This window comes from Amia ocellicauda, chromosome 9 (assembly GCF_036373705.1).
Source record: "Amia ocellicauda isolate fAmiCal2 chromosome 9, fAmiCal2.hap1, whole genome shotgun sequence".
Classification (NCBI taxonomy): domain Eukaryota; kingdom Metazoa; phylum Chordata; class Actinopteri; order Amiiformes; family Amiidae; genus Amia; species Amia ocellicauda.
Window position 1 is genome coordinate 13727501 of NC_089858.1, and position 25961 is coordinate 13753461.

Consider the following 25961-nt stretch of genomic DNA (forward strand, 5'->3'; position numbering starts at 1 on the left):
AGAGCAAATACTGAGCAATGCCAAAGTACGGAACAGTAAACACACAGGCCATCCGGCGAGTACTGCGGCCTCCACAGTAGAGACTGGGCCCTGGGCGCTGACAGCACTATTGTTATAAATATCTCAGATTACAGAAAGCTGATTATTGGGAACGCAGTCGATGTAATCCCCAACTCCCCCCAACACAGACACACACACAAACAAAAACAAAACAAAAAGAGCAAACCAGCCAGAAGCTGTTGTTTGTTTACTGCTCTTTTGTATGAAAAATAAATAAATAAACAAATAGAGAATAAAAAGAGAGAGTAGGAGCTCTCCTTGAATTTGGGTTTGAAATAAACCCCCCTCTCTCTCCTGTCTGTCTCTCTCAATTCAATTCAAAGTGCTTTAGTGGCATGGCAAATATAATGTGTCGCCAGAGCATCTACAGAACGAGATACAAATGATCAACAGAAACAGGAATAATAACGTAGGAGGGAGAATAAACAAAACATAAAATAAAAACCGACTCACATTTACACAAGTATATATAATTCATGACCATAGAAAAAAAGTAATGAAAATGAATAGATCAAAATACAAAAAATTGTATTTGCAATTATACTGCTGGAGATTTCCTCTCTCTGGCTGTCCCCCTATGGAAGGGGCTTACTGGTGCCCTCCTCAGTCTGTGGCAGGTGGCTATATACTGGGCCGCTAGGGGGACTGTGTGTTCTCCCACCACAAAAGACACAGTGCAGACCAGTCTGCAGCAAAGCTCCCAGCACTGCTCCGTGTTGTGTTGGGAGACAAACGTGTGCTGACATATTGTATCAGAGAGACACAGAGACACAAATGCTGCCCTTAACTGTTGTGTATCTATCCATTCAACTATCCATCCCTCCGTCCATCTATCCATCCATCCATTCATCCCAGTGTCAAGTGTTAGAGTGCAGTGGGCAGTGGGGTGGGAATCGGACCCAGAGACAGCAGTGCGAGCCTTGGGCCACGTGCCGCACACAGCAGCCGTGAGTCATTCTGCGCCAGCGGACAGACACCCCCACGGAGGGCCTGCGGATGCCTTCTCTTGTATATTTATACGGGTCTGAGTCATTGTGTTTGAGTGTATTTATGCTGTGTTTAGTTTATGTGCAGTAGCTCTGTATTGTAATTTTGGTGCAGAATTTATTTTATTTTTGATATAGGACTTGTGCTGTATATTACTAATGGCACTGACTCTGATATGTAATGTTTGTTTGTGTATGTGTGTGTCTGCATGTTTATTTGGGTGTTGTGCGTCTGTGTCTCTGGGCTCAGTGTGCAAGGGGGATGCGGAGTGACACCGCCCCGCAGGTTCCACAGCTGTGAGGCTGTCAGAGCACAGTTCACTGCACACCCCGCTGATGGGAGACGACGTACCCCCCCCGCTCGCCCCTCTCGGTGCAAAAAAACAGTCCACCCCAGTTGCTGAGGCAAGGACTGACTGACTGACCGGGTTCCTTAGAGAACCAGCTGTATGAGATTCTGGGACCAATCAGCTACTTGAAGCCCCAGGAGAAGTCTGGGTCTGACCACTCCTGCAGTCTGAGACCTCTCTGGCACTATACAGGAAACTGGACATGATTATGATGATGGTGATAATGTTATCCCATTGAACGGAGAGGGTGGCCTTCATCCTTTGCAAAACAAATATTTCTTAAAAATCAAATCCCTGCCTTTTCTTTCCCACTGTCCTCCTCCGCAGCCCTGGACTAATCTGCATTTGCTTCACTCCAGCGAGCCACACAACCAGATGACGCCAGCTGACAGGAGCCATCGCACTGATATCCGTGTTCCCGGGGCTCTTTTCTTTCCCGCAGAAAGACAACGTCGTGGCTCTGGCGGGGACTCATGCAAACTCAGCATAAGTCACTGCCAGTAACTCTCAATGACCCTGGCCTGTGCGTCCACAGACCAGCGCAGCTTTTGCAGAAGGGGAGAGATGGGGAAGCGTGCAAGAGATTACAAAAATAACAAACAAGGTAGGAAGAAAGTGAAAACAAAAACGGAAAAGAAAAACCCCATTGGCATTAATCGTTCTCCTTGTTGTCCTTTCAGGTTAACACACTATTTCCAAGCAGAGACATAGCACTTTGGACAAGGCCAATGGACTGCCTCCTTTTGTCCGTATAACCTTGTGATTAAAAACACAGTCATTTGGCTTAAAGCAGATTGCCCATGCAGTTTTCTCATGCGCGGCAAGGGCTCTCATTATAAAAATCAACTACAGCTGTGTGCAAACTTACAGGGCTGAGGCAGTTTCCTCAGTGTTGCATCAAACTGCAAAACAACCCTAAACTCCTGCTTGACTGTACTGCATATTGTGTGTGCATGGGGATAAAACACAGGCCAGTGTTTAACAGAGGTACAGTATCCCTGCCCAGACTGTGAAATAAGAAGGGAACCGCTGTCCCCCTGGCTCGGCCTGTATTGCACTGTACTGTGTGGTGCCAACGTGACTGACAATAAACAGATTTGACAGTGCTGTAGCAGGCTCACTAGTACAGCACAGCTACTACACAGTTGTATGCAGTACAGAAGAGCACATTATGTAAACTGATTATAATAATAATATGAACATACCAGTTGAATAAAGAGTTGAATCTGAGTTTTTAGTGCGGAGGTGCTGGGTCAGTGCAGTGCGGGCTGCAGAGACGGGCGGCACAGTTCAAAGCCACAGAACGGAGCCCGGCCACGGTTGCCTTGAGAACCGCAACCAAAACGACTCTCCTGCGCTGCCAGGCGACCAGCTGGGCACGGGGTCCCCCGACTCACACCCACACACACACACAGCACCCACACAGCACCCACCACCCGAGCTCAACAACCCACCGACACAGGGAACAATGTTGACTTGAAATGCAGCAACGCCACTAACCCCCAAATGCACGATCACCCGGTTCTTGTCTCCAGAGCATTTTCAGACTTGCACACAAACTTGAAGACGCAGAGTATCCTAAGACCTGCTCCTCCGTCTGCAGTCGAGCATCACGTCCTGCCCCCCCGCCACCGTCTGCGCTTGTCTTTCTCTTTTTAATCATCTTTCTTACTTTTGGTAGTGAGGTTTTAATGCCACGTAGGAGAAGCGTGTCCTCGCCGATCTGCAGCTCCGAGAATGCCACACGGACCCAGGCACACACCCGACTACGCACCTCAATGCGGGCTCTCTCTCTCTCTCTCTCTCTCTCTCTTCTCTCTCTCTCTCTCCTGGCTCGGGTGTTTCCGGGAGCGAGTTAAACAAAGTTGCCGAAAGGAGAGCGTGGCCCTGATTCGGGGCGGGGCGTCCGCCTCCTCTGCGCCGACGGGGCGGCCTACGGGCGGCTGTGATTGGCCCGCTGAAGCGCTCTCGGGGCGGGACGACTATTTGAATGACATTTCGCAATCCAGGCCCGGTAACACTGCTACGACATATTATTTTTTTAAAGTATAATCTGTGCTTTAGTTGATTGGCTGTTATGCTGTATTAAAACAATTATATTTATTAGACTGCATGTGAGATCAATGTCAAACAACATGCAGAAAACATGCAGAGTCTAGTTCTCTTGCAAGATTATTATTATTATTATTATTATTATTATTATATATTCGTTTTTTAAAACATATAGGGCACTTGGGGAATTAAATACATTGGGATTTAATGCAGAGAAAGTGGGGAATGCAAAACTATTTTATACCTATTTCTGTCTATACAGTGGCTCTCAAAAGTATTCACCTGCCTTGGACTTTTCCGCATTTCATTGTGTTACATGAAATCAGAATGGATTTACTCAGGAGTTTTTGCCACTGATCAACACAGACAATGTCCATCATGTCAAAGTGAAAAATAGAATCTGCAAATTGTTCTAAATGAATTACAAATACAAAACCGAAAATAAGTGAATGCATAAGTAATCACCCCCTTTGCTGTGACACACCTGATTGAACTGTGACGAAACCAATTGTCTTTAGAAGTCACGTAATTAGTCTCTGGGAGGTCCAACAGTTGGTTGGTACAATTCCTAACAAAAACTACATCATGAAGATGACGGAACATTCAACGCAAATCCAGAAGGTTCTTCGAAAGCACCAATCAGGGGTACGATATAATAACATTTCCAAGGTATTGAATATCCCTTTCTTAATAGTCCATTATTAAGAAATGGAGAGAATATGGCACAACTGTGAATCTGCCTAGATCCTCAAAAACTGAGAAGGGCACTAGTCAGAGAGGACACCAAGAGGCCTATGGCAACTCTAAAGGAGATATAGTCTTCCACAGCTGAGCTGGGCCGGGTGCTTCACAAAAGTGACCTTTATACACAGTATCCAGATGAGGTCTAACTAGTGCATTGTACAGTCTTAACATTACTGCCCTTGTTTTAAATTCTACATTTTGACAATATACATTAGCATTTTGTTTGGGTTTCTTTATTTTTTCTCCACATTGTTTGGATGGTGAGAGTGATGAGTCAATATAAACTCCTTTGGACCAAATCAAAATGCTTATTGCTCCGCCAATGTGAAAGGCAGAGCATTCATCGTGTTTTCCTAATTCGAAACTTTCAATTCTTGTTACCAAACTAAAAAACAATCTTTCCAGTGAAAGGAGGTGAAGTAACACATAAAGTTAAAAACTTCTCGACCAATCAACAGCTGATATATTAGGCAGCGCAAACTAGCGAATAAATAAAGTGACATTCAAAAGTATTCACCCGCCTTTTTCTGCATGTCATTGTGTTACAACATGAAATCAGAATGGATTTAATTAGGAGTTTTTGCCACTGATCAACACAGAAAATGTCCATAATGTCAAAGTGAAATGTATTTAAATCATGAAAGGCATCGACCACATCAAACCAGAGGAGCTTTTCCAGATCAGCAGGGACACACACCCAGGGACACAAATGGAAATTGGGCTTCAAGGCATTCAAGACAGAAAACAGGAGACACTTCTTCACACAGTTGGGGTCCGCTGGAACTAGAACTTTAATTGTAACCTGTATCGTTGGAGGGAGTGTTTTCCCTCACTCTCCTCTAGTGGCTGTAGAAGTATTAATCTACGAACAAACCAAGAAAGAGACACTCAAATTGCGGATTTGCACAGAGACTGTTTAATGGATAAACATTACTGACCTGTAACTCTTTTTAGAATTTGGGCGATCGGTGTGGAGCCAGTCCGGGTTTTGCCAGGCTTGAGTTGGCTACTGGTCTGGAAGGCACCGAAGAGTAATTGTGTCCCAGAGTAGACAACTGAATTACCTGCAGGTGGTTTGTGGACTGACTACTGTCTGACGAGACAGAAGTTACAGTGTGGGAAAAAAGTATTTGATCCCCTGCTGATTTTGTACGTTTGCCCACTGACAAAGAAATGATCAGTCTATAATTTTAATGGTAGGTGTATTTTAACAGTGAGAGACAGAATAACAGCAAAAAAATCCAGAAAAATGCATTTCAAAAAAGTTATAAATTGATTTGCATGTTAATGAGTGAAATAAGTATTTGACCCCTTCGACTTAGTACTTGGTGGCAAAACCCTTGTTGGCAATCACAGAGGTCAGACGTTTCTTGTAGTTGGCCACCAGGTTTGCACACATCTCAGGAGGGATTTTGTCCCACTCCTCTTTGCAGATCCTCTCCAAGTCATTAAGGTTTCGAGGCTGACGTTTGGCAACTCTAACCTTCAGCTCCTTCCACAGATTTTCTATGGGTTTAAGGTCTGGAGACTGGCTAGGCCACTCCAGGACCTTAATGTGCTTCTTCTTGAGCCACTCCTTTGTTGCCTTGGCTGTGTGTTTTGGGTCATTGTCATGCTGGAATACCCATCCACGACCCATTTTCAATGCCCTGGCTGAGAGAAGGAGGTTCTCACCCAAGATTTGACGGTACATGTCCCGTCCATCGTCCCTTTGATGCGGTGCAGTTGTCCTGTCCCCTTAGCAGAAAAACACCCCCAAAGCATAATGTTTCCACCTCCATGTTTGACGGTGGGGATGGTGTTCTTGGGGTCATTCCTCCTCCTCCAAACACGGCGAGTTGAGTTGATGCCAAAGAGCTCGATTTTGGTCTCATCTGACCACAACACTTTCACCCAGTTCTCCTCTGAATCATTCAGATGTTGGAAAACTTCAGACGGGCCTGTACATGTGCTTTCTTGAGCAGGGGGACCTTGCGGGCGCTGCAGGATTTCAGTCCTTCACGGCGTAGTGTGTTACCAATTGTTTTCTTGGTGACTATGGTCCCAGCTGCCTAGAGATCATTAACAAGATCCTCCCGTGTAGTTCTGGGCTGATTCCTCACCGTTCTCATGATCATTGAAACTCCACGAGGTGAGATCTTGCATGGAGCCCCAGACCGAGGGAGACTGACAGTTATTTTGTGTTTCTTCCATTTGCGAATAATCGCACCAACTGTTGTCACCTTCTCACCAAGCTGCTTGGCGATGGTCTTGTAGCCCATTCCAGCCTTGTGTAGGTCTACAATCTTGTCCCTGACATCCTTGGACAGCTCTTTGGTCTTGGCCATGGTAGAGAGTTTGGAATCTGATTGATTGATTGCTTCTGTGGACAGGTGTCTTTTATACAGGTAACGAGCTGAGATTAGGAGCACTCCCTTTAAGAGAGTGCTCCTAATCTCAGCTCGTTACCTGTATAAAAGACACCTGGGAGCCAGATATCTTGCTGATTGATAGGGGATCAAATACTTATTTCACTCATTAATGTGCAAATCAATGTATAACTTTTTTGAAATGCGTTTTTCTGGATATTTTTGCTGTTATTCTGTCTCTCACTGTTAAAATACACCTACCATTAGGAATGACCCCAAGAACACCATCCCCACCATCAAACATGGAGGTGGAAACATTATGCTTTGGGGGTGTTTTTCTGCTAAGGGGACAGGACAACTGTACCGCATCAAAGGGATGATGGACGGGGCCATGTACCGTCAAATCTTGGGTGAGAACCTCCTTCCCTCAGCCAGGGCATTGAAAATGGGTCGTGGATGGGTATTCCAGCATGACAATGACCCAAAACACACAGCCAAGGCAACAAAGGAGTGGCTCAAGAAGAAGCACATGAAGGTCCTGGAGTGGCCTAGCCAGTCTCCAGACCTTAATCCCATAGAAAATCTGTGGAAGGAGCTGAAGGTTCGAGTTGCCAAACGTCAGCCTCGAAATCTTAATGACATGTAGAGGATCTGCAAAGAGGAGTGGGACAAAATCCCTCCTGAGATGTGTGCAAACCTGGTGGCCAACTACAAGAAACGTCTGACCTCTGTGATTGCCAACAAGGGTTTTTTCCTCATTAACATGCAAATCAATTTATAACTTTTTGAAATGCGTTTTACTGGATTTTTTTGCTGTTATTCTGTCTCTCACTGTTAAAATACACCTACCATTAAAATTATAGACTGATCATTTCTTTGTCAGTGGGCAAACGTACAAAATCAGCAGGGGATCAAATACTTTTTTCCCTCACTGTAAATACTTATAGCACTTATAGCAATTTTTTAGCTTGTACTTTCAGTAACTCTAGGAGAGCAAATGCTCCTGAATCTGCTGCTGCTTTTGTGTATTATCTCTATATTGGGAAGATTAGTTTTAGCTTTTATAATATTATCTTTTATGAGCTCCTTTATTATTATTTTGTTCTGTTTCGTCTGGGTAGGGTATTTTAGTTTTTATCGTGCCCTGATCATTAAAGGTGGATTAGGGGCTTGCGAGTTCCTCTCTTGCTCACCAACTCAGGTGGCGTAGTTGGTTAAGTGTTCACACTGAACCCCCACCAGTCGTGACAATAGGATCCTTGGATCACAAAACAAGCACGATGGGTCGAATAGCCTTCTCTTGTTTTAAAACTTTCTTATGTTCTTAACTCAAAGTGTGATTGAGGACAGACACAGGGAAACAAAATGTATGGAGAAAAAGTGTCATGCACGACCAGAAAATGTAGTTTTGCAGACAAAAAGTGTCATTAAAGACCCTTATCTGTCCCCTACTAATGCTCCCTGCCCCCTTTGAATGCTGGGGGGGCATTAGATTGCCCATTACAAATGCCCCGGGGGTCCGCAGCGCTGGTCGTGTAAAGCTGATTCTGTAGGTTGCACTGCAGCCGCGAGGGGTTCAGAAAACATGTCAAAATGTCCCCTGTACTAATAACAAGGTTATTTTGCCAGCGTGCTAAAAAAAAAAACACACCCACACAATTTTGCAAGGTGTGTGTGAGAGAAAGAGTCTCTCAGACTGAACCGTGAGAAATGACACAGTCATAGCAGTAGCTGGTGTGAGAGCTGCAGGACGCTTCTCTATGCGCAGGCAAGAAAAAATTATGTGATGCAGTTCATAGAATAACCACACGAGGGCAGGTTAACACAAGTAAAACTCCATTGAGATTCGAACCAGTTTAATTTTCTTAACAGCAAATACTTAATTGCATAGCCCGTAGGAGGAAGAACACCCGAGCAACTCTCCCGTTAGTCCCAGATGGTCTGGATTTCACCCAAGACTGTAAAACACTAGGAGACTGTATTTTCTCAGGCACAAACCCCCTATGAGAATTATGACCTGTCCGCCAATCCCAAATTAAAAACACAGCCTCCAGCCAGTGACTTGGTAGTAGAAGAGATTATCTTCTGTCACACTCTTACACACACACTTGCACACACTCTCGCCCTCTTGCCCTCTCACTCACACACACTCACACAGACATACACATATACACACATGTCCCTGGGCAGCGCGGGGGAAGTATCACCTTGTGTGCTGCCATTAGTCTGTAAGGAGTTCTCCATCACCATGCCACCCTAGGTCCCTACAATACTGACCACATAATCACATTTCTGAATGCACTACATAATGCAGTTGTACAGGACAGACCAGAGCAGCCCAGGTTTGTTGTCATCTGGGATAATGTTAGTTTCCACCGGGCTGCTCTGGTCAGGAACTGGTTCACCAACCACAATAACTTCACAGTTGTATTCTTGCCCCCTTACTCCCCATTTCTCAATCCGATTGAGGAATTCTTTTCGGCTTGGCATTGGAAAGTGTATGACCGCCAACCACATGCCCGCATGCCTCTTCTGCAAGCAATGGAAGAGGCATGCGGAGACATTGAGGTGGGGTCACTCCAGGGTTGGATACGGCACGCAAGGTGATATTTCCCCGCTGCCGAGCCAGGGTTGACATTGCTTGTGATGTTTTGTTGTTGTAAAAACCTGCAATTGCAAAAAAATAAGCTGTATATATTTTTTTCTGAAGCCTTTCTATTTTTGTGTTCATTGAAATGTGAGTAGATGTACTGTACTGGAACAATCTTTCACAGAAGCCTGTATGAGAAAATGAAAAAGGTATACAAAGTACTAAAGAGAGCAGTGTTTTGTATAAAGTACATCAGTGTGTTGTTGCTGCTTTGAAAGAGTAATTCAAATGGTACATGTGTGTATCATTTTGTTGCAAAAATGCCATTTTGAAAAGGGATTGTTAGGTTTTGATTGCAGAGTTTCATTTTGACATAGAAATGAGATGTTTATCTCCAAGTGTTGTGTCTTATTTGGCTTGTGTGTAGAGTTTTGATACAATGAGCCAAATTCCGCAACAAGTGTGTAAGCAATCGCAAAAAACTGTAACAGAACAGGAGACATTTTTGCAAAACAGTACATCACTTATGCTTGCTTTCACACAAAATGCCAATGCCAAGCACATCTTGGAAAAACGGTAAACACTACTCTTTACACTTAACACAAAAATCAATTGAGTAAGTCTTGTCAAACAAAACAAGATCATTTGTTCACAGCAGATGGCACGGACTCCCACGACTGTGGATCTCCACTGCACATGTGCAGATCCTCATTGCTCAATTGCTCAATCACCAGCCAGTCCATAATCAAATATAAAAGGTCACCAGGGAGTTGGTGTTGGCAAGAAATACAGCAAAGTCAGAAGGCGAATCCAATGGAGAGAAAGAAGGGAACCACAGCCAGGAGCCCATAGAGGAATAAACCTTCATGCTGTGAAATTATTACTCAGTCTTTACACTTATTTTACCATCACAGTTAGTGTTGCTTGTTCCATGGTTCATTAGATGACAAATTTCACTGTTTTGATGTGCTGATTTGATTTTTATGACATGCATTTGCTGTTTTGCCAATTGCAAATTAAATGTGTAATTTTGCAAAACAGTTTACAGTTTGGGAGATTGTGTTAAATGTTTTGAAGAAGTGGATCTTTTTATGAGAAATGTGCTCAAGCGATTGAGAAACGGTGAGCTGAAATAGACATTTGAAAAAAAATAGACAATAGCTGTATTTATTTTGTCTGCTGCCCCCACCCCCCCGCTGCAGTCACACGTGGTCACAGCTCTGCCTCGCCTTTCCTATCTTCCTGACTAACAGGCAGAGCAATGTATTCTCCAACCCCCTGGCAGGTACAACTGCTACTTAAAAGATTAGCTACAGTTTGTGTGTACCTCTATGTCAATGTGTGTGTCTGTGTGTACCTGAATCTATGAGTGTGTCTGTGTGTGTGTGTATCTAAGTGAATGTTTGTGTCTGTGTCCTTGTGAGTGTATCATCAATAATCAATCAATCAATAAAATGAAATGGATGATATCAATGCAGTGGCCACCTGACTATCTGGCAGGGCAGGGTACCACAGGGTCACAGTGCCACCTGACTCTCTGACAGGGCGGGGTCCAACAGGGTCACAGTGCAATACGTTTTTGTGCAGCTTGAAATGCACAAACCACACCACTGGAACACCGCGCCCCCCGAGGTTACCGGGCAGGCGCAGGAGTACAGCACAACCTCTGCAGTCCGCTCACGCCCAGCCGAGCCCCGATGACGCAGAGGAAACAAACCCACAAACACACCAATGAGCGAAGGACACATGAGAAAAAGCAAAGAAACAGGAAAACACAGACACCCGTTGAGAATATACTGTGGGGATTTGTTTCAGAGCAGCTGAAAGAGAGAAAGAGAGAGACTGACAGGGAAGGAGAGAGAAGGGTCTGTCAGTCTGTCCTCATGTGAAAATCACTGTGAGATGGGAGGTGTGGAGAAAAGTGTGTGTGTGTGTGTGTGTGTGTGTGTGTGTGTGTGGGTGCTTGTGTCTGTCTGTGCGTGTGTCTGTCTGTCTGACATTTGGCCCACTTCTACAGCTGGGCATTTGACTGTAGAAATGTAGGTTACTGTTCAGAGTGGTTTATTTATGATGCTGATGACTTGATTTCTTAGCAGACACCCTTATCCAGGGTGACTTACAATTCTTTACAATATATCACATCACATTAATGGGCATTTGACTGTAGAAATGTAGGTTTGTGTTTTTTTTTATATTTCTTCCCCCCCCCCATCCACTCCCCCTGTCGGCGTCCGTCCGCAGAGCCTCTAAAAATGGTACAAACTCATCCACGTATTGCGGGTAAGCTGGCTGGCTGGCTTACTGAGTGAGAAAGCCAACGGCTGACAGTGTGGCAAGAGACAGGAAGCGACAGAATGTATGTGCTCTGTGATGTCATTGTGAGCTGAGAGAGAGTTCTGTGATGTCATCGCTGACCTGGCGGTGAAAGGATTCAATGTGTCTGAGTGTGTGTGTGGGTGATTGTGTGAATGTGTCAGTGTGTGTGAGTGTGTATGTGTGTGTATGTGTCGATGTGAATGTGAGTGAGTGTGTGTCTATCTGTTGGTGTGTGTGTATCGGTGTGAGTGTGTCTATCTGTGTGTGTAGATGCGTGTGCCTGTATTTGTGTGTGTATGTATCAGTGTGTGTGTGTTTGTGTGAGGGAGTGTGCGCACTCTGCTGTGAAAGTCAGAGATGACGTTCCCTGTCTGATTCCGCAGCATGCCAAGGAGACAGTGTCTGTGCTTAAAAAAACTAATCCTGTGGATGAATCTGTATTCAGACAGACAGCATAAGTTTTCAGTTCTTCCTCTAAAGAGTACAAAGAATTAAAAAAGTAGGAAAGAAGAAAAAGAGGAGATGGGAGGGGGTGTGTGATGCTATGCCTTTATTAGTCATTTTCCCTAGTGTTTTTAAAAGGCAGAGATCTGAGAGCTGCTGGAGGGGGACAGAAGCACATCCAGCGATCCTCAGCAGACACTCTGAAGTGACCCTGGTTTAATGAATGTCCTCTTATATATAAATAAGTATAAAAATAAATAAATGAACGTCCTTTTCACACCAAAGTCACAAAAATGCCAGTTGACTTACAGCCCAGGACAGGTCAGGCCCAGGGAAAATGGACGAAATACACTAGAACATTTCAACTGCTAAAAAAATACAATTAAAACAAAAACAACTACTGATGAAGCCTCCACTTTGCACTATTTACAACACACTCGGTTTTACATCCTTATATTTAAATTAATATAAATATATATATCCACAGAGAGAGACAGACAGAGAAAGAGCGTCTGTGAATTTTAAAACCTTAGTACAAAATACGTTTAATTCTGTCTCCCACGGGCAAACGCTCCTGCAGAAATAGGCACTGCACAGACATATGGAAAACCCTCTCCAGTTCCCCGGCGAAAATATGCTATTTAAAACACCTAAATATACATTTCTACTTATCAATTTGCCCATATTTGCCATTGTATTTTAGTGTGTATGTGTGTGTGAGCCTATGAACGTGTCTGGGTGTATGTTAGTGTGTGTCTCAGTGTGTGTGTATGTGTGAGCATGTGAGTGTGTGAACGTATGAGTGTGTATGGGTGTGAGTGCTTGTGTGTGTGTGTGAACTGTCTGCCACCATGAAGAGGGACGTAACATCACTCCCACCAGGGTGCAGGAGTGACAGGGATGCAATCTGAGGCAAGCATCCTTTGGTTCATTTTCATTGGTTCTCCTTCTTACCTGTATACCACTGCCTGCAACTCTGATTGGCCCTGGCTTCTTGTGGGGTGTATCCCGTGTTATTGGGGTGTATCCAGTGTTACTGTGCTGCACCCCTGCAATGTTGCCATGTTTACATTGCTGTAAACATTGACAGAGTTTTGTCAGCTGGACTGGAGCCAGCACTGTTTGCAGCTGGTGTTGGAAGCAGAGCTATGCCAGGAGGGGGGGAATAATTACACCCCACCCTCCATTAATGTAGCCAAGATGAAGAGATTGTATTGTGTCATAAAGCCCAATGCTGTGTGTAATGTCTTCACAAGAAACCTGGTGCCGGTCGGCATAGCTTCAATATCACACCTCCCCAATCAGACACACACACACAGAAACACACGGACACAAAACGTTGTGACCACACCCCCAACATTTTGCCCCCGCAGCCGGCCTGTCCTGCCCAGTCGACCAAATCAATTGTCCAGTCGGTCGAGCAGATCAATCAATCCATCCACTCACTTGCTCATTTCCTGCATCTGGTCACACGCCTGCTCGGAGGAAGTGGCTCATTAACTCCATTAGCTAATTGCGTGCAGATGGTAATGTGTCCAGCAGTTGCAGGCCTGGCTATCACTGCAGGTTTGGGTGCAAGTCTCTGGGCAGTGTGAGGGTCCTGGGCTCTTGCTGTCTCTGGGGGGCAGTGGCCCTGACTCCCCACACTGGACAATCTGTCTGCTGTGGCGAGGGTTGGATACGGACGGAGCTCCAGAGCCCAGTGTTGTCAACTGACACACACACTACACCCCCCACCCTCAGCACTGGATTACTGAGGAAGTTAAGAGCAATGCTTGAATGGAGCCGTGGGAGTCTGAATCTCAGTGTGTACAGTATATCAGTAAACTAAACAAACAAAATTAATTAATTAATTAATACAATGTTAAATTAAATTAAATTAAATTAATCAATGATGGGTCTCCTCTGGGGTTTTTTGCACGGTGGCATGCACACTCAGACTCATTCGGCTTAATTGGCTCCTTTTGACGGTGTAATTGCGCAGCTTAGGATAATTATGGGATGCAACAGACAGCATTAAACCATCCCCACGACAGAGGTACAGCAGCCGGCTAACGAAGCAAAGCAGCACAGCGTCCAGGGGCCCATTAAAACATCATTCCACTCGTATTACAAAACACAAAACAAGGAAAAATAATAATCCCATTGTTGTCACAGGCTAAGACATTTATTTCATCTCATTAGAAACTCCACACGCAATGCCTATCTGAATAAATTACCTCTGAATATATATATACTTTATCTGTTTCTCTTTACAGAATGTATCATATAAAACATCACACGCTGCTGTAGAAAATAAATCTCTGGTCTCTTGCCGCTCTCCTAATCATTCTCTCATCTGGCAGAAGTCACTCCATCACACTGCCAGCTTCCAAAGCTTTTGTTGCAGTGCAATATTCATACACACACACACACACATATGTTTATATATTTTCTGACTCCCCACAACCTCCAGATTAATTTTCCTAAATCATTATTAATAATAATAATAATAATAATAATAATAATAATAATAATAATTTCATTTTTGTTGAAGCGATGTCATCTAGTATTGCACCTCTAAACATTTACACCAACTTTCCACAAAATGTTGCTGCAGTGCCCTCCCCTTCTCGTTGGGCTGCACCGGTGTTCTGATCGGGGGCAGCAGGTGAGAGGCAGCTCCCCCTGGGCTGAGGTCAGCAATGCGTATTCGGCCACCAAACAGTCAGGGAGTGGCCCTGGAGAAGTGGCCAGTGGGAGAGCGTGTGTATGAGTGTGTGTGTGTGTGAGTGATTGTGCGTCTCCACCCGTTATGCAGGACAGTACAGGATGCACAGTAACTGCCTCTCCCTGCAAAGGCAATGTTTTTTTTTCTTTGCATTTTGCTACAGAAAATAAACAAACTATTAAATAAATAAATAAATAAAATGTTGAGTCTTCCAAGCCAGCAGGGGGAGCAGAGCACACAGCAGAGAGGCAACAGTGGAATGGGACTCCAGCGCTGTGTTTGAAGGGCTTCCTGCGGAGTGCAGACTTTCTCTCTCGCTTTCTCCCTCTGTCTCTTTGTGTGTCTGTGTTCCAGCATCTGCAAGTTTGTTTCCTCCTCCTCCCGCTCTCCCTCCCTCTCCTGGCAGCAGGCTCGGCTCAGCGGCGCCCCCTACAGGGCCACGTTGAACTCGGTGACCAGGAAGTCCACGTGGTCACTCTGGCGGTTCTTGAAGGCCTCGGCGATGGTGCGTGCTGCCTCCCTGTGCTCCCGCCCACGCAGGGAAACCCCGTTCACCTCCAGGATCACCTGACCCACCCGGAGCTGTCCGCAGTTGTGCGCTGAGCCACCCCTCTGCAGAGGGAGACAAGGAGAGGGAGAGACCGGGAGAGAGGGAGGAGATTGGCTGAATTCTCACATTAACAGAAAAGCTTCCTCTATGACCAGCTCTCTCTCTGCACATATGTGATGCAGCCCCTACACATAATGTTTGCATTTGTGGCAATGACATCAGGCTGACACTCCACTGTGAACAAATCAGCCAGAATCCCCACCTGCTATGGGGTTTATTACCTTCTCTACTCAGATCTCTTGGACCCAGGTGTCTCATCAGCCTCCATCCACCACAGATACATGTACAGTTCAAATATGTACAAATATCAGTAGTTGTGCATATTGAACATGAGGGCTGAAGGTGACTCCAGGCGGTGCAGTGTCGCAATGCGAGCTGTGCCAAGCGCATTGATTTTTCTCTTTCATTTAATTAAAATACAAAAACGGAACCAAAAAAAAATATATATCAGGGAGACATAAATCGCCGGCTCAGAGGCAGATTGCACGATCGATACTCTCACGCTACCCTGAGTTTGGGCTCCCGTTGATACAAAACTGTCTTGTCAATAAATACAAAAACAGATCGAGCGCTCAAGGCTTCTACTGTACCCTCCCCCCTTCTCTTCAGTCTCCTGATTCCCGTGTCTTCTGCCCCGTTCTCCCTCCTACTGCCCCCCCGCCTTTTTTCAAACCCCTCTCCCTTGCCCTCCTGCCTTTCCTGGTCCCCCTCTCCTCTCTCTCCCCTCTCCTTCCTATCTCCCCCCTCCCCACTGCTTCCCTTCTCTCTCCTGACCTGTATAGTGACGATGCGTGGCAGGGGCTGGCGTGTGTTGGCCCCACCCTCTATGGCGATGCCCAGTGTGCTGGCACTCTTCATCACCCTCACCAGCGTGGAGGTGGGCTCCAGCAGCCCTGGCTGAACACACACAGGCCAACAGACAGACAGACACACAGACAGACAGACACACACTGAATGAATGAGGTTGCTTACAGTACTGTACAATTCCAAAGACTGGCCCACCCCCAAACACACACATTAATTATGGAAGGGCAGACAGACGGACTGACAACAGAGGGATGAACAGACAGAAAGACTGACATACAGACAGATAGGGAGGTAGGCAGACAGACAAAGAGAACAACAGACAGTCAGACAGACAGACAAGCAAAGAGACGGACGCACAGACACGCTGAGTGAGTGCTCTCGGCTGTGATGAGCCCCATATATAAATGTCTAAACAGACGCAGATAATAAAAACACACGGACAGACAGACAGACAGACAGACTGATGTACACACAGACAACTGTAAAATGACAAAAAACAAAGGGACTAAGGGACGGAGAGACAGAGGGACAGAGGGAAGGAGAGACAGAGGGCCAAGGGGACAGAGAGACGGGGGACGGGGCCAGCACACTGCAGTGCTGATCCCAGGTGCTCCAGCACACTCTGCCAGTCTGACGGAGACAGAGAGAGCAATAAACGCAGAGAGCAGAGGGTGAGAGATGAGAGAGAAGGAGAGAGAGAGATGAGAAAGAGAGAGAGAGAGGAGAGAGAGGGATCAGGAGAGTCTGTGCAGAATGTGTGTGTTAACTCATTTCCTAGTAGAGGGTGAGGAGGGACAGAGAAAGCAATAAATACAGGGCAGGGGAGCAGAGGAGTCTCCGTGAGAGAGACAGAGAGAGAGATTAACCGATATTGAAAAAGAGTGAGATAGAGAGATCAGGACAATCTGTGCAGTATCTGTTTGTTGTTGTTTGTTTTAATTCCCCTGGGAGTCGGAGAGAGAGGTGAAAAGCATTACAATGGCGGGAGGTGACCAGGAGTGGGAGAGACAGAGAGAGAGAGCCCACAGTGGCAAGAAATAAAGACACCCACGCAGAATGGTCGAGAGGCTATACAATTATAATTTATGGACAGTTGTTTATTTTGTAGTTTATTCCTATGCTAGAGCCAGACAGCGTGGCCCTGTAAGCTAGAGAGAAGTGCTCTATAGAGAAGTAGAGCAGGCGTGTGATCAGTGATATTTCCGACACAGAAGTGTGTTATACGACTGCACAGCGAAGGGGCTGCGGCTCAGGACGTGACACTCCTAAGTTTCGGCTCGGAACTGCAACAGACAGACACACACACACACACACACACACACACAGACACACACAGATACACACAGACACACAAACATACACACAGACACACACACAATTGCAACAGACCACGACATTTTTAAAATTATTATTATTTTTTTTTTTTACCAAGCAATGATGGATGAGATGGTGATGTTTAAAAGCGAACAGAAGCATGAGCATAAGCAAACAAAAAACAAAATAAAATACAATATAAATAAACAAATAAAACAAGGTAATTAATATTCCTGAGTGTCCCCCCCACGCCCTGCACCAGTGCCTGTGAAACCTCAGGGCTCGGGTGCAGACACACTTGTACCGTGAGACTCCACAAAACACGGGCAAGGTCGAGGGGAATATACAGGGGAATCACCCCACCTCTCTATCTCCCCCGTCCCTCCCTATGCCTGCATTCTTTCCTTCTTCTTGTCTCCTTACCACCTCTTCCTCACTTCTGTTCTTCTCCACCCTCACATTCACCTCTCATCACTTTCTCTCTCAGCCTCATATTCCATACCACCTTCACCAGCCCTGCTTTTTTCCCTTTCCCAGCTCCTCCCATCTCACCCCTCTCCCCTTTCCCCTCCCACCATCCCCTCTCCATCCCCCCTCTCCACCTCATCCTACTCCACTGTCCCTCTCTCACTCCCACTCCCCCCCCTTCTCCCTCTCACTCTCTCACCGGTTTGGCAGGAACCTCATCCCCTGTTGAGTCTGCCCCGTCCCTGGGGGGGGGCGGTGTCTGTGTCTTGGTGGGGCGAGGGCTACCGTCCTTGCTGTGCCCCCCCATTTCAGCAATGTCCACCCCACTGTCCTCACTCAGAGTCTGTCCACTGTCTGACAGCTGGGACAGAGTGGCACCTGGGGGAAGGGTAGAGGAGAGGAGAGAAGGGGAGTTTTGAGGAGAGGAGGGGAGTTGAGATGAGAGGAGAGGAGAGGAGGGGAAGCGAGAGGAGAGGATGGGAGGGGAGAGGACAGGACACGAGAGGGGTGAGGAGGGGTGGAGAGAAGAGGAGAGGAGAGGAAAGGAGAGAAGAGGAGAGGGGAGAGGAGTGGATGGGAGTGGAGAAGAGGGGACAGTAGAGGATAGGAGAGGAGGGGAGAGGAGAGGAGTCAGTACACAAACAGTAGTAGGTGGAGCTGAAACACAGTGGAGAATAACTCTGCCCACGCTGCAGTACCTCTGGTCGTGGGCAGGGGGCGCACCACGTTGACATCTGGCTCTGCGTTGGGCCGGTGCACCTCTACCATCACAAAGTGCTGATTGGAGGCCGGGGATGAGGGAAGGGGCTTCTCTGGGCTGGGCACGGGAGGGAGCTTGGGTGGGGTTGGGGCAGGGTGGGCGGGGTGCGGAGGGGGGTTGGGCGTGGTGGCAGGTGGGGGGGGGCTGGGGGAGAGCGAGGGGTTGGGCGAGAGGGGCGGGGGGAGGGCGTTGGCTCGGGTCGGGGACTGGACCCGAGGGAAGGGGCCGATGTGATGCTGGGGGACGAGAGAGAGCTGGGGGGCCACCTCCTTCTTTCCCAGGGGGGGTTTGGCGGCCACGCTGGAGGCCAGGGAGGCTGTCTCACTGTCGCGGGGGTCGTGGGGTGGGGCGGTGAAGAACAGGCCGGAGCACTGAGAGGACTCGGATGATGAGCGCTTGGGCTGCTCCCTCCGGCTGGGACGCCTCTGCAGGGCGGGGGGCGGGGGGGGGCGGAACGCGGGGGGGGAGTCTGTGCTGGACTGCACTTCGTCCTGAGAGAGACAAACACAGGCGGTCAGTGCACAGCGCTCAGATATCTGCACTGCGGATTGCCTGTACTGTACTGCACTGCACCGCACTGAGCTCCCTTGAACTGTACTGCACTGCGCTGCGCTGTACTGCACTGCTCTGTACCACCCTGAACTCCTCTGAACTGAACTATACTGCACTGCACTATACTGCACTGTACTGCACTGTACTGCACTGTACTGTATTGTACTGCACTGCTCTGCTACACCCCTGAAACCAATTAGGCCAATAATTGGGTCCGAGGATACGCTCAGAGCTCAGCTGGTGTCTCTGCAGGAGCAGGGCTGCCGATCCCTGCAGTGGGAGAGGGAGGGGGTGGGGCTGGGGGTTAGACCTACCACTCAGCTGAAGAACTCCATGAGACCTAGAAGCAACTGGAATTCTCACCCAAACAACCAGTTTTAAATAATTAAAAAATTAATTACCCAGAAATAAAAAAAAATCATGTTTCCTCCTAATCCCTCAAGACACTGAGACTGAGGGAAGCAATGCACACAATGGGATAAAGACTTAAAAACTCGTATTTTTGCTCCGAATTGTACTTTTTTTTCTGCCACACTCTGTCCAGGGTCTGTCTCCCGGCGATCTCTAGTGCTGTAGAAAACAGGTAAGTGACTGGGGCTCGGCCCTGCGGTCATCAACCATTGCCGGACTTCGATGCAATTACTTAATTGCTCCTTTGCTGCTCAATATTAATTAAGCAATAAAGGAGCAGACAGGCAAAAAGAGACTTGCATCGAAAACCAGCGCCGGGGTGTACTGGGAGGCAGCGGTGGAGCCGGCACTGACTGAGAGGGAAACATTGAGAGACTAACATACCCTCTGCCATGGTCCTCAGTTTTCAGATCAAAATTTTAAGAACACACATTATAGAAACATAAACAGGACAATTGAATAAATAAATAATAAATTAATACAAATGTTGAGGGGGAAAAAAAATCATGTAACAATCAACAAACGGTGAGGAACTTAAATCAACCACCACCCCCCAAAATAAACTGTGGATGGAATGGATTTTTTCCCGATGTGACAATTTTTCTGTTAATTTATTTCTGTCCTCGTGACCAACACTTCTGCTCAGGGGCACAGTCAGGGTCTGTCAGACACAATGGGGAAGACACACAGCCATGGGGACCATCCCATCAATGTGCGCTCGATGTTATTTTCATTTATGTACTCTCCCACTGCGCCGTGCTGTTAAAAGGAGAAGCTGCAGCTGTCAGAGAATTGAATGTGTCGCTTTGAAGTTTACCACGATGCCCAGACCTCCACGCCCAGCTGTGGGATCTCTCTCTCTCTCAAACTCAAATTCTCACAGACACACACAAACGATCTCACTCCATCACTCCTCTACGGCCCCTCCACTTTCCTCTCCCTCACCCCATCCCTCTCTTCATATTCATACCTCATCTCTCCAGTCGCCCCTCTCTGTCACACTCATCATCCCTCCCTCCCACTCTCCCACACCCCCACTCCTCCACTGCACCCTCAGAGCAGCGTGGGGTTCTGCTCACCAGAGAGACATCCGGCAGACTGTCCAGATTCTCCGGGGCCACCTCACTGCCCCCGTCCATGATACTCTCATTCTGCAGAGAGAGAGCGAGGGAGAGAGAGAGAGAGAACAAGGGAGAGAGAGTCAGAGAGTGAGGGAGAGAGAGAGAGAGCTTTAAATGCTTTGGAAATACTTGTGTAAACATGTCATGCCAATAAAGCTCATCTTGAATTTTATTTGAGAGGCAAAGGGAGGGACAAAAGAGAGAAGAGAGAGGAATGGAGAGGGCAATGGAGAAAGGGAGAGAGATGGAAGGAGAGGGAGAGAGAAATGGAGTGAGATGGAAGGACAGGGAGAGGGTGAGAGATGGAAGGAGAGGGGAAGAGAGAGGGAGTGAGAGGGAGAGAGAGGGAGGGGGGGACAATCTCTGCAAACATGCAACCCCAAACCCCGCCACTTTCTTCTAACACTGTGTAAAACATGCTGTTGGCACCGAAACACTGCACACACAGTCAGTGTGGTAGGAGGGGGGGGGCATACCTCCATCAGATCGATCAGCCACAGCAAGCGCTCCTGCAGGGAGGAGTGGGGTGGGGGAGCAGGATGGATGCAGTTTGGAGGTGGGCACAAAACACCAGACCGGATAATGATTACTCTCTGGATACTATGAGTACGGTCCCTGTTCAGGCGCTGAGCTTCATTTTGAAAAACATTTTGACACAGAATGCTTACAGGGGAGTGCAGTGTACTAGTGTGTACTGGTGTGTACTGATGTGTATCCCAGAATCCAAGTGTCATTAGACTGGATGTGATCTTTTGCATGTTTTTTGGTATTAGTATTAGTAGTAGTATCATAGACACTACATCAACTGCTATTAGTCTACCTCGACACCAGGGTTGTTGTTTTATCCAAATCAATAACTGCTTAATTGAGCCAATTGTTGAGCTTAATTAGTCACAATTTCTCTGTGTTCAAGGTATCCAGAGACAATGTTGAGAGAGCTGTAAAATGTGCAGGAACAGAGCTGGCCACCCCTGCTCTACACTGTCACATAAATAATACTGCTTTCACTAGCCTACACATTGTGATTTATACTGACCTGCATACGACCATAGAAATATTACATATTCAATTACACATTATGCAGGAGGTAGTGTCACATGCAGATAAAGTATCTTCTAGACACTTCTAGTTACAGACAGAGATAGACAGAGACACATAGAGACACACACTTGCAGACACAGAAACACGGAGACACGGACACAGACAGACAAAGACACAGCAACCCCCACACAGAGACAGAGAGACACAGAGACAAACCTATACTGACAGAGGGAGAGATGGAGAGAGACACACACACAGACAGATATAGAGAGGGAGGGACAGGCACACAGGGAGGGTGTGGGTGTGGCAGGCGTACCCGGGCGGAGCTGAGTGTGGTGGAGGTGAGGAAGCTGCCGGAGGAGGTGAGGGTTTCGGGGTAGGAGACCAGCGAGAAGGAGTCGGTGGCCCCACCAGCGACCCCGCCCCCGCCCGTCCGAGCCTTCATGCCCTCGATCTCCCTGCGCAAGACCAGGCTGTCGAACCGCTCCACGTCCTGGGGGGTCACCAGCCCCCGCACCTCTGATAGCAGCGAGAACTTTGTAGGGTGGGGGGTCAGAGAGGGAGCACAGAGTTAGTGGCTGTTATATCAAACCTGCTTACATTATAAACTTCTGGCACAAACTGCTGTACACCAAAGCTTGTGTATTTGGATGTTTCTGTACCTTTTGGTGTGTTATTAGTGTGTTTTTGGCATGTGACTGGCATGTTATTGGTGTGTTTTTGACATGTGGGTGATATGTTGGTGTTGGTGTTGTTTGTGGCATGTGGGTGATATGTTGGTGTTGGTGTTGTGTGTGGACGTGGTGTTGTTAGCGTATTTTGCTTTTGGTACGTTCTTGTTGTTGTGTTGTTGGGGTCTTTTTGTTATGTTTGTAAGCGTGTTCTCAGTGTGCTGTTCCAGGCTCGTTCGCTTATACATTACCTTGGCGTGCGTGTTGAGCAGCTCGAACAGTGCCATGACCAGGGCCTCCACGGCGATGTGGCCAATACGGTACTCCTCCAAATAGTAGCCCAGCGTGCGCCGCTCCGGCTCCGTCAGTAGGTGGCGCCCCTGCTCCTCCAGCAATGCCCGAGACTGGTTCACCAGGCTGGACAGGGTCACCTGAGAGCCCGCCACACCCTTATAGAATCCAGACTGGACAGAGGGAGGGAAGGAGGAAGGAGGTGGAGGGGAGAGGTGAGAGTGCCCACAGAGTGGAGAGACAGAGAGAAAACACAGATTCTTAAAACCCTTTATAAATGCTTGACTTTTGTTAAATAACATTAATAAATAAATGGGCAGGGAGCTGACACAAGTCTGTGAGGAGAAGCTCCTTCAGATTCCCCGAGCCACAACCCCCCAACACCCTTTGGGCCTGCAATCATACAGATTTTAATTAGCTTTTTATTCACAGACACCACTTCAAAGTCAGCCTGTCGGCCAGGGGTGGGGGGGTTCCGGCTCCGCTCTCCCTCTCCACGGCTCAGCAAATTTACAAACATCATCTCAGCCCTCGAGGTCAGACTAGCACTTGTTTAGTGGTTTGCGTGTTATTATCTGTTTATGTGTCTGTTTAGCCAATTAAATTAATCAATGAGAGTGAGAGAGAGAGAGAGAGAGACAGAGAGACAGAGAGAGACAGAGAGAAAGTCAATGTTATGTAAATGTTAAATGCATGATTTCTGTATTTATTGTTCCCATCGGCCTGTTCTTGATGCTTTGGCAAAGCTGATGTTACTTTAGTCATAGTAATGCCAATACAGCTTTTTTTTAATTGAATCAAAAATTGAAAGAAAGGGAGTGAGAGAGACTCAGAATGAGAGAGGGATTGAGAGAGAGACAATGAAAGAAAACAAGATGGGGACAAACTTGCTAGGGAGGATTTTGAGAGACAGTTAAAGAAAGAAAGAAAGAAAGAAATACATATACATAAACACATAAACAAGATGACAGCAGTCCTGAGGGGCCTTATTTTTCTCATGATTACGGGAATCCCACATTTATTTACACCTGTTTTTCCCTAATTGGAGCACAAGCTGACAAAAGTTTACTGCAGGAAATCCTCACAGTCAGGTGGCAACCTGTCCCCAGATGACACCTGTATTTAATGTACTTCACTGCATTGTACTGTACTATAATGTACCATGGTGCCTCCCCTGTATCTCTTCATCCCTCCTGGTTAAGAACAATTTCACAGGAAAATTAATTGAAAATACAAAACAAGCTGGCAATGGTGGGTTTTAGTAACGCAGAGTTGTAGAGCAGCATTGCTATACCTCCTCCAGCCCGAGATACTCCTGCTCAACTCACGCTGTGTGCCACACACCAGCCCCTCTACCACAGCCAGCGCTGTGGTGCAGCCAAAGTTTTGGTAGTGTAGTTTCTAAGAAGGGCAATTGCAGGACAGCACAGAGTGACCCCTCCTGACCTGACTGCAGGGCCGCCTACATCCCAATGAGCCCGGAGGCCCCCCGAGCAGCAGGTGGGAATGGTGTTACGCTGCAGTCTCCAGCCTCCTGTTTAGCATTGGCCAGCAGGCCCGTGTGTCTGAGGCAATGGTCAGGGGTGCTCTGTCTTTGTCTGCGCTCATCCACCACCCTGCCCCCAGCCCCGAAGATAGCGAATCGACGGAGACCCACACTGCCAGTGGGCGGAGACGTACTCTGTGCTTTGATCGATGCAGGAAGGCGTTCATTTGTTGCACGGTGGGGGAGGGGGCAGGGGCAGAGCTGTCTGTATTAGAGACACAAGGGCTTGTTACTCTGCTGTGGCGCTGTGATCCAACTCCACGACAGGCTGTGCTGGTGAGTGTGACCTTGCTGCCAGGGAGGGAGCGACAACTACACAACTACAGCTAAAACTGAAGGACATAAAGTAGCGAGAAAAAATAAGTAACAAAAAAAAGGTCAGCTTGGGACCGCCTGTGTCTGTCTGTCAGTGACAGATAGGGCAGGGATAGGCTGGGGCCGCCCCACAGTTAACCGTGAGCAGAGCCAGGAATGGCACAGCACAACTTCTCAAGGTTATGGTGCAATTACATCCCCCCTTTCCCTGCCTGCCCCTCTCCTCTCTCTCTCTGTCTCCCGCGCCGAGAGATGCTAATGGGTTTTACACGGGACCACAAGCACACACAGCCACTCTCTCTCACTCTCCCTCTCTCCCCCTCTCTTCTCTCTCTTTCTCTCTCTCTGTCCCCCTCTCCTGTCTCTCGACATTCACACTGACACATCACAATACCCACTATCCCCCTGCTCTCACTCTCACTCTCTGTCTGTTCCTCTCGTATCTCCCCCTCCCTATCTACACAAACTGCCTCCCATTTTCTCTCCTCTCTCTCTCTCTCTCTCTCTCTCTCTCTCTCTCTCTCTCTCATAAGAATCCCTTTAGTTCAGGTAGTTTCAGAGCTGCGCCAATCTGTTCCTCATTCCGATACTGTGTGTCACTATGTGCACCCTGGCTGGACAATCTCTCACTCACACACACTCCTCTCTACAAGGCTGCAGGTAGTGAAGGCTGCAGTGTCCGGTGGGGCTGTGAGGGCAGTGTGAAGGGGGGGTCAGGACTCTCTCCCTATTTACAGTCTGTTTCCCTCCAGATTGAAAGTGACTCCTCAAGGCCTGCAGTTCTCTCTCTCCTCCAGGGCTTATTGATTCCAGTTTCCCCCTCTCGCTCCCTCTCTCTCTCTCCCTCTATCTTCTCCACCCGCTCTCTCTGTCCAGTCCCGCCCCCCAAAAAAGGGTCAGTAAGCAAGACAATCCAATCCAGAGTCCAATCAAGCCTCCCGCCCCCCTTACCAGTCTCCCCCCTGACCCTTGTCCATTCCTCCCTCTCCTCCCCATCTCCTACTCCCCCTCCATCCCTGACCACCCTGCCTGCCTTTCTCCCAATGCTCTTCTGAAGAAGAGAAAAAAAAATGCTGTGCGCACGTGTGTCCTTTGCACTCATTTATATCTGCTCTCTAAAATAACAGCCCCTCCCACCCATAGAGCATCACGTCAACAGGAGAGGCAATGCAGGTCTGCATGTTCCCATCTCCCTGTGAAAGCCACACACTTCTACTTATAGACCTCTAGACGTCACGGCCCCTGGAGATGTACACACATCCACATCTATTTAAAACCCTGAGAGGGCAGTGCAATGAGGTAGATTTGGGAAGAGACAAGCGCCAACCTTACCTTCCCAGAAGCTGACACCCCATGATGATCCATCGACAGTCTGAAAGAGAGGCAGAAAGATGGGTTTGAAGCACATGACCAGCTGGAGGGCAGGAGCACTTCGCTGGCAAAGGTACAGGTGA

General features: G+C 47.4%; 1 protein-coding gene across 2 annotated transcripts in view; it reads right to left on the minus strand.

The window, feature by feature from the left end:
- Positions 1-14061: 14061 nt before the first annotated feature.
- Positions 14062-25961, minus strand: part of whrna (whirlin a) — a 36759-nt gene continuing 24859 nt past the window's right edge. Inside the window, exons 5-13 of one of the 2 annotated variants that reach the window (XM_066713264.1) lie at positions 25840-25879; positions 22607-22819; positions 22001-22219; positions 21120-21152; positions 20602-20673; positions 18498-19050; positions 17999-18177; positions 15985-16107; positions 14062-15212 (exon numbers count right to left, since the gene is read on the minus strand). In XM_066713264.1, the coding sequence (XP_066569361.1) occupies positions 15030-15212; positions 15985-16107; positions 17999-18177; positions 18498-19050; positions 20602-20673; positions 21120-21152; positions 22001-22219; positions 22607-22819; positions 25840-25879 (1615 nt within the window). In that variant the 3' untranslated portion in view covers positions 14062-15029. The remainder of the gene's footprint in view (positions 15213-15984; positions 16108-17998; positions 18178-18497; positions 19051-20601; positions 20674-21119; positions 21153-22000; positions 22220-22606; positions 22820-25839; positions 25880-25961) is intronic. The other variant, XM_066713265.1, reaches the window with a different exon arrangement.